The 9,679-nt window shown below is 43.7% G+C and overlaps 1 protein-coding gene across 2 annotated transcripts in view; it reads left to right on the top strand.

The window, feature by feature from the left end:
* Nucleotides 1-548: 548 nt before the first annotated feature.
* LOC120031738 (PRKC apoptosis WT1 regulator protein-like) overlaps nt 549-9,679 on the top strand; it is a 73,952-nt gene continuing 64,821 nt past the window's right edge. For both annotated transcript variants that reach the window (XM_038977527.1, XM_038977526.1), the window contains exons 1-2: nt 549-657; nt 969-1,701. In XM_038977527.1, coding sequence (XP_038833455.1) covers nt 1,135-1,701 — 567 coding nt within the window. In that variant the 5' untranslated portion in view covers nt 549-657; nt 969-1,134. The remainder of the gene's footprint in view (nt 658-968; nt 1,702-9,679) is intronic.

Genomic DNA, 9,679 nt, shown 5'->3' with positions numbered 1-9,679 from the left:
TCACCTCTGAAGCGCTCTGGGGCTGGGTGACTCATCCCACGCCCTAGGGAGGTTTTCTGTGGGATCTGCGTGGTAGCATCAACAACAAACTGTCCATAGCAGAGGAAGCTGGTGGGAGGAGCTATAGGAGGATGGGCTCTTTGTAATGGCTGGAATGGAATTAATGGAAAGGTATCAAACATATGGAAACCACATGTTTGACTGTTCCATTAATTCCATCCAACCATTACAGTGGAACCATCCTCCTATAGCTCCTCCCACCAGCCTCCACTAACACAGCCTATAGGTTAAGAAGAATATACACTATATAGTCTATGATTAGGCTGAGACATTTTTATTTTTGTTTATTTCCATCCTGTAGCCTAGATGCTGTGAAAAAGAAACATTTAGTTGGAAAATAGGGATCAAAGAAAGGTGTTTAGACACAGCAAGTACAACCCAAACATTTTTTAATAACAGAACAGGCTACAACCGTTTAATTTCGTATGCATTCGTGAGTTTTCGTATGGGTTCGGAGAAGCCCAGGAGAGGGGGCTGAGTCCGAGCCGCACTGATCTCTAGGTTGCATGTGACTAATCGAGTTTGCCAGTGAAGCAGGCTACAATTCATTCCTACGGAATGTTCACCTGAGAGAGCGAAAGCACTGCAAAATAACAGGTGAGTCTTCTTAGAAACGCATGTCACAATTGTTCACTAAATGAGTCATGTTATTTCCAATAAGTTACTTTAACATTTTTGGGGATAAAATAACTTCTAAGAATTATCGTGACTATCTACTGTAGCACAAACTTTGCTATGAGTTATTTATAGTTCAAACCCGTTTGTTTACGGGAAGGCTAGTTTGTGAAAACAACTTGATACACGTCCAATGTGATGAACTTTACACACGGATAGTAATTTTGAAGTGAGGTCGTTTCATTGAAGTTTAGACCAAATTTACACTAAACGTGATTCTCCATTACTTTTAGACCGAATCGTTTGGAGAAATGTGGTGCCATTAGAAGCGAAGGACGATTGCACGGTAACCTGACTTAAAAACGGACATTACAAATTCCCTGCTGAAGGAGCGTAGTTTACAAACGTAGTAAAGCCACTGGTGAAAACCGCACACATACAAAACGAAAAAAAAGGAACATGGCAACGGGTGGATTTAAACCAAATGCACAGACAGACTTTCTGGAGGAATGGAAGGCTAAACGTGAGAAAATGAGGGCAAAAATGCTCGGGGACATCGCTGCGGCCACCGGCGCGTGCACTGGTGGTATTGCCCCTGCCACTGCGTCCCTGGGGAGCCACAGCAACAAAAGTGAGATGCGCAATGCTACCTCGAGCACCGAACTTAACAACAACGGCAACCCGGACCGCGGGACATCCTACCCCATGGCTCGCTCATCATCCTCCTCAGCCTTGAAGAGACCTGACGATGACCCACACCCGACACCAGCCGTCAGAGGAGCGGATACGCCGGGGAGTAACCTGAAGAAGACACCGCAGCCGGAAAAGGTGCCCTGCACCCCACAAGAGTCCAGCCCCACTGCATGCAATGACCATGGCAGTGACAAGGAGAGCCCCTCACCCAGTAAAGGCAAAGAGAAGAAAAACAGTGGTCCAAGCGCCAGGAAGGGGAAAGGACAGATAGAGAAGAGAAAGCTGAGGGAGAAGCGCAGATCAACAGGTGTTGTCAGCATGCCATCCACCGAGGTGAGTCCAAGCTGTCTGTAACTTTCATTTGTTTACAAATCATCGCCTAATTAATAAGCATGACGCAGGGTGTTGGATGAGACTGTTTACACTTGTACTGGCAACCTGTAGGCCTATGCAACAACAACAAAAAAGTTATGAAAAGACGGCATAGAAGATGGATTTATCTGTCTCTTAGGTTGCGTCATTATTGTGAAACGAACATTTTAATGTATCAAATGGGTTGGATATTTATGGGAAAATAGTTTGAAACTGAGTAGCTTTAATGACTAATGAGAAGTAATCAAATGGGGTTCTAAAACATTCATTCTTCTGACCTTCAAAAGCCCCATAAACATATCTGTTCCGGTGGAGTGTTTATGAAGACCTTCTGTCTAGCACAGACGTGAAAAAAGTCTCCATGAGTATGCTGAAAATGTGCAGAGGGAGCAGTATCGTTGTTATTGCACTTAAATCATGTCACAGCCTGGCCACAGTGACGTTGCTGAAAGCATGACAACCACCAGTTCGCCACTCAATAATATGTCTGTCCTGTTATTCTAAGAACTTCCACCATCAGGGAAATGATGTTTATACAGTGCCTTCAGAAAGTATTCACATCCCTTGACTTTTAACCCACATTTTGTTGTGTTACAGCCTGAATTTAAAATGGATTAAATGGAGATTTTGCCACTGGCCTACAAACAATACCCCATAATGTTCGAGTGGATTTATGTTTTTAGAAATATTTACAAATTCATAAATGAAAAGCTGACTTGTCTTGAGTCAATAAGTATTCAATCCCTTTGTTATGGCAAGCCTAAATAAGGCAAAACATTTGCTTAAGTCACATTAAGTTGCATGGACTCACTCTGTGTGCATTAATAGTGGTTAACATGATTTTCGAAGGGGTACCTCAACTTTGTACCTCACACATACAATTACCTGTAAGGTCCCAAAATTCAGCTGTCAATTTCAAACACCGATTCAATCCAATGCCTCGCAATGAAGGGCACTTATTGGTAGATAGATTAAAAAAGCAGCCATTGAATAATCCTTTGAGCATGGTGAAGTTATTAATTACAGTTTGGATAGTGTATCAATACTAGAGGTCGGCCGATTATGATTTTTCAACGCCGATACCGATTATTGGAGGACCAAAAAAAGCCAATACCCATTAATTGGCCGTTTTTTAAATTTATTTATATATATATATATATATATATATATATATATATATATTTATAATAATGACAATTACAACAATACTGAATGAACACTTATTTTAACTTAATATAATACATCAAGAAAATCTATTTATTCTCAAATAAATAATGAAACATGTTCAATTTGGTTTAAATAATGCAAAAACAAAGTGTTGGAGAAGAAAGTGCAAGTGAAAGTGCAATATGTGCCATGTAAAAAAGCTAACGTTTAAGTTCCTTTCTCAGAACATATGAAAGCATCATGTTATGAGTATGCTTGTCATCGGCAAGGACTCCAGAGATTTATTGGATAAAAATAAACGGAATAGAGCTAAGCACAGGCAAAATCCTAGAGGAAAACCTGGTTCTGTCTGCTTTCCCACAGACACTGGGAGACAAATTCACCTTTCAGCAGGACAATAACCTAAAACACAAGGCCAAATATACACTGAAGTTGCTTACCAAGATGACATTGAAAGTACCTGAGAGGCCTAGTTGCAGTTTTGACTTACATCGACTTGAAAATATATAGCGAGACTTGACAGAGCTTGAAGAATTAAAACAAATTATGTGCAAATATTGTACAATCCAGGTGTGCAAAGCTTACCCAGAAATACTCATAGCTGTAATCGAAGATTAAGGTGATTCTAACAGGTTGATTCAGGGGTGTGAATACTTAAGTCAATTAGATATTTCATTGTCAATAAATTAGCACAAATTTGAAACATGTTTTCACTTTGACATTATGGGTTATTGTGTGCAGATGGGTGAGCAAAAAATTAATGTAATTCATTTTGCATTTAGGCTAAAACAACAAAATGTGGAAGAGGTCAAGGGGTATGAATACTTTCTGAAGGCACTGTATAATGGGCGTGTTTTATGACATTGACACTGGCTCTGTGCCTTGAAGCCACAGAGTGTAGTCTACATATTAGGGGCCTGGTTTTTCTGACAGCTGCCCAGACCCAGAGCATGCTGCCGACTGTGGAGTTTCACCTGGAGGTTGACCAGTGTCTGTTGGCTGGTGACAGCCTGTTATTAGGCGGTCGGCAGTGCCAGTCAAGGAGTTTGAGAGGCTGGTCAAAAGCCAAGCCGTAAAGCTAGGTTTCATCCCCACAGATCATGCCAAACTATGTGCGATCATACCCCATGCAGCAACATTGCCTGTGTTTATTGCATTGCATCTTTCCCATGGTAAATCTAAACCCTGACATCGCGATCGCTGTATGATTTGGACCCTCTTCATACAAGGCCTCTTGTGTTATGAATTTTATTGAATAGGTACGCTGGGGCATAATCAGCCTGCTTGTTCTGTGTGGCACAATAGCTGTTGAGGGGGTTTCAGAGCAATAGGGAACCCAATCGCGCCACTCTCCCTATGAATGGCTGATAATGGCTTCACGGTTAACCGAAGCAAACACTGGCTCTTCTGTGGATTGTCAATCAGGACCACCTCCTGCATTCCAGGAAGGTGTCTTGTTTCCGCCTCCCTGTCCGTCTCACTCTCTTTGACGGAGAATGGTATGTGTCTACTGGCTGTTGGGGACCTCTGACCCGCTTAACAAATGCTTACTGAACAATGGAATACTGCTTAAGTGATGTGTGCGTTTGAAGATAACGCTGTCTGAGTACTCACCTCGCCCGAGACACTTGCTCTCTCTCCTTTTCTCTCTCTCTCTTTAGGATGTGTGTGTTGTCTGATCCGTTTCCTGTTGGCCTCACCGTGGTTTAGGCCTAGTTGATGAGCCTCATTGTCTGGGGACATCCATGTTTTATGACCAGCAGTGTGTTTATAAGGCTCTGCTTGGAGACTGAGTTGCTTTCACTCAGGAGCGTGAACTTTGTTTCATGTGTTGGGCTGGATCTCTCTGATAAAGGCTGCTGCTTTTGTGTCTGGAACACCCAGGGCTATTATTGCAGAATAATAGTGAAGACGTGATGTGAAGACATCAAAACTATGAATTAACACACATGGAGTCATGTAGAAACTGAAAAAGTGTTAAACAAATCAAAATATGTGTGTGGGGGTACAGGTTAGTTGAGGTAATTGGTACATGTAGGTGGGGGTGAAGTGACTATGCATAGATAATAAACAGCGAGTAGCAGCAGTGTACAAAAAATAGGGAGCGGGGGGGTGTCAATGTGAATTGTCCAGTGGCGATTTTATTAATTGTTCAGCAGTCTTATGGCTTGGGGGTAGAAGCTGTTGAGGAACCTTTTGGTTAAATCAAATCACACATCCTAGTGCTGCTACACTCTCTGCCTGTCCTATGGGAGTTGTATACGTTTTTGTTCCACTACCTCCGTACCTTATGCTGGGGCTGTGGTACTTTCTCTCATCCATCTGTGTTCAGTTTCCACCTCTAAAGATACCTCTCTTCCTGCTGTAGTACGATCATAAATTATTCTGTTCTAAAGGCCTCCCACGGACTGCAGTTCTAAATGGAGTTGTCATTCACGTCTTCTAATAGGCCCGAAAGCAATGGCCAGGGAAAGTTTTGAGTATCAGTGCAATAGGGTGTTATTTAATTGTAAGGTAATTAGGTCAAATGTAAAGCTTTCTATACGTCTGTTCTAAAGGAATGTAAGTGTGCCATTGGGTGGAGCCTGTTTTACTCGCTCCTAAAACCTTTCCCAAACAAGGTCACATTATCACTGGAAATACCATAGGGATTGGATCATGGGCTTGGATAAGCAAGGAATTATTTTGGCAGGGTTTTGGGTTGTTGGTGGAACAAAAGGAATTTGAAGTTATATTCAACTCTCTAATCCAAAGAGTGTTTCTTTTATACCCAGGCTCCTTTGCCAGCTATGTGAGTTTACAAGAACATTTGACAAGTTGACTAATTAGCAGGAGTTGTTGATTGTTTACGAGGATATCTTTCGCAAAATAAGTTAAGGGGGGTGGGACTAATAGAAAGAAGTCCCAATAGAGCTGTGTGGTGAAAGTTAGGGAAATTCCACAGGAAGTTGTAGAGGAGGAAGAATGTGGAACTACTGTTCGCCTTGTTCCATGACATGGTTACCAGGTAGGCCCCTAGTACAGGGGGCACCTAATGGTCTCGCAGCACCTCATAAAACACCCTGCTGTGGGCTGTGGCACAGAATTGTGTGCATGTTTTTGGAACGTTGCGTAAACGACAGCTCTCATTAATGTGCCCTCTGACTAGGTGAGGCCCAGTGAATAGCCTTCCATTACCCTGTCAGTTTTAATCATATCACTTAATCAGACCAAGGGTATGTGAAAACTGGAGCCTTCACTCAGAATACAGTAGTCCTGGCTGCTCCTCTAATGGCCCTCTGACTGACCTGGTCTCTGCTTACTCCCCACATCCTCTTTGCTTGTCACAGGTTAATGAGCTCACTTTCTGGCAAGGAATCCAGTTTTAAACATTTTGTAACAACACATGATCACAGGAGTATTTTTACAATGTATGCACTTCAGCAGGCCTGACAAGAAAATAGCCTGCCTAATTTGGAGTCCTGTTCCGAATGTGTAGGTTTGTAGAGTGTTCTGTTCTAACCCAGGCCATAGATTTCTCTGCTGGAATTGGGTCAGTGCTCTTTAGTTATGAGGCTATAGGAGCTCCATGTGGTAGATAATTATTGTCCAAAAAAGAATGCTCCTCTGCGTTGCCTATCTCCAAGAATGCAAACCTGATTGCCCAGGGTCAATGGGCATTGATGTCTTGAGCACGTGTCTGCTGAATGAGTAACAACCCCCCCCCCCCCCCCCCCCCCCCCCCCCAGCCCAGCCCAGCCTTTAGCACAACAGAACCACACAGTCATGGTCCCAATGGACAGTAATACGCCAGACCCTATGAATCTACCTTTTACAGAGACTCCTGTTTGCACATTTTGTTTGCGTGAGAAATGACATGCTCCTCTGTCACTGCTTGGATGACGCAGTGGCTGTCTGAGGGGCCAATCATTAACTCACAATCAAAACCAGGACGTTTCAGCGATATGGGAGACTTGTTGGTTACTTAATAAGGTGTTGTTGAGGTTAATGTCCTACTGTGTTGTGAAATGTGACTGAAGGATGGGTCAACTGTTCGAATAGTAAATCATAGCGTGACTGGTCTTCCCTCTTGGTGTGTGGTTGACCCATACTTTAAACAATTTGTTAGTACCAAATTGTTTGTGTCCAATTCCCCGCGAGGCACTTCAGGATTTACAATAAGACCTAGAGTAAAATGCCAATGCTTTGGAATTGTGTCACGGAACATGGAAGCCTTCTCCTTTGAACTAAATGGGGATTTCTAAGTCGTTGTCTCCCCTCATTGAGGTTAACACCTTCATAATCCACTAGCAGATGTGGAGACAGGGATTTCTTTTCATCTGTCATATGTTTAGGCTTAAGTTTTCCTTTATCCCTATCTGTTCCCTCCAATACCAGCCATCACGCTAACAGTATTAACATGAACTGTTGCGTGTTATTGTAACTGAAATGTCCTGCCCCTGATATCTACTAATAGCTTATGGTTTCACACGGATGCATGGCGTAGTGGTTTTCATGCCTCCCCTTTGGAAACTGCCGCTTAGCCCCCCCCCCCACTGTGTTCTTGTGGAAGCTTGGGCTGCCACATTCAGCTGCTGCATGCGGAGATCCCATAGAGATTCAGTGGATTGGGGTTTGTCTGCTGATCAGCTTGCTGATTGACAGTAGCTGTGCTGTGTGTGTTCCTGCATAACTGTAACTTGTTTGTTGGACATTCCTGTGTGCTTGGCAGCAGTGGGGGATTTGTGAGTCAGCTGTAATCAGGCCACTGCATGATTAGGCATTCAGGAGAACTGTATGTTTGGATTCATTACAGTAGAACAGAATAGCATGCAGCTGCTACTTCTGTTTCTTTCTCTCCTCTTTCTATGGGCACGGAAAGAGTTGTTTTGGAGTGTTATTCTTGGTAAAACCTTTCTTCATTTTTATGGATGAGCTCTTATAGATGATATGTCAACATACAGTGGCTCTAAAAGTTCCAGAGTGTTATGTTGGTACTGCACACACAGCTAGAGAGATCCAGCACCACTACAGGCCAATGGGTTCTCTCTCCTCCCATTATGGCACCATGTTTCCCTGTCAGACTTTGTCCCCTGATAAGCGTCAGCAGAAGTAGGCTACGGTATCAGACACGGCAGCATAACAATCTAGCTAACCAAGGTGATGAATAATAAACATGCAAATCATACGTCATAAAAGTCTTTGCTCTTTTCATTCTGCTTCACCGTGTGGATAAGGGGTAGAGAGTGTCTTCTGGGTGTCATAGCAGCACCTAGCTGAGTGTAGGAATACAGTTGGTGATCTACAGGTGGAGGCTGTCAGGAGTGTTTGTCATTCCAGTGTGTGCTGCTGGGAGGACTGTTGGGTGGGGTGGGGGGGGTCTTAAGCCTAGCTCTCCGTCTTTAAAAACACATTCACTTTACATGCATACCCGAGGAGGCTTAAGTTGATTTGTTGGAAGCTGGAGAAATGGGAGGGATTCATAATGCTTTGAAGAAATCGAATATTCTGACTGTTGACGTGTATGTTGTTTGTGTGGGTCATCTTTTTGATTTATGGAAAATACACCCGGGCAGGCTCACATCAAAAGAGGAACCAAATGAAAAAGTGGTTCAGGAAAACAGCTTGAGAATGTAGCTGATAAACACTGTAAATTAAATTAAAATGTGGGTTCAAAGTGCCTGTGGATATAAAGCCTTGATCTTTAAGTTGTTGAACCAAACAAAGACGAATGAATGTTTTAGAGGATTAAAGTAACTACATGCCATCCTACCCCTGGCTATAGAGCTGGAACCTCATTCTGTGTATCGGTGTGAGTGTGTGTGTCCTTCCTCTACTGATCCTGTTGTGGGTAGGAGGGTCAACTTAGCTGTGTTGAACTATGACGCATTGCTGGCACGCACCCCACAATGTACACAACAGACCAGCGATTGGCTGCTACTGGCAGCATACCTACCTTCCGCCCATCGCATCTGACCCACGTATGTGTTCCCAGGTGGCCGAGATGGGCTTCCAACCAACACCCCAACCTCTCACATCTTTCCTCGCTTCCAGCAGGCCTCTGGGGCACTGGAATGCTGTCCAAATCCCAGTTGTTTTTATTTTTGTGCTGGAAGCCTTAAAGACTCCGTTATGTGGATCATGCCAGCCATGTGCTAGGGTCTGGAGGAAGACTTGGTTTCCTCCCTGAGGCTGCTAGGAGGCACGAGGTGCACAAGGCCCAAAGACAACAGAGACACGGAGCAGAACAACTGGATTAGTAGTCGCCCCATTGTTCCAAACCCTTTGCTCCTGCTTACACCCCTCACTGCTTACACCCCTCAGTGCCATCCCGTCTTAGAGAACGGTTGTGCGTTCTGTAACGCCCACGGCGACGATTAACCCAGCCAAAGGTTCCATTCTTCTGCTATCAGAAGAGATTGCTTGGTATTGTACCCTGTGGCCTTAGGTGACACGTGGCCTGGCATGAAAAGTAAACACGGTGCTGTAGAATCACATGGGCAGATACATCAACAAACCCTGTGTCAGTGTCCCCAACCCGGAGCTGAGGAATCTTGACAATATGGACACGCCCTGTCAATAGGCACACTTTCCTCATCACACGTCCTATCAAAACAGAGCAACCACGTAGCTACAGTATCTAGGGTCATTCTGTTTACTCAAGGCTGGTTTATTACACCCCATTGCATGTGTCTTGGCATTTTACAAGCTGTCAAGTGCATGAGTGGTGAACCTCCATTTATCACTGATAATCATAGCCATTATGAAGAGGTGTTGGCATGTATGGTATCTT

The sequence above is a fragment of the Salvelinus namaycush genome, chromosome 38 (assembly GCF_016432855.1).
Source record: "Salvelinus namaycush isolate Seneca chromosome 38, SaNama_1.0, whole genome shotgun sequence".
Lineage (NCBI taxonomy): Eukaryota > Metazoa > Chordata > Actinopteri > Salmoniformes > Salmonidae > Salvelinus > Salvelinus namaycush.
This window is presented reverse-complemented; position numbering and strand designations above follow the sequence as displayed.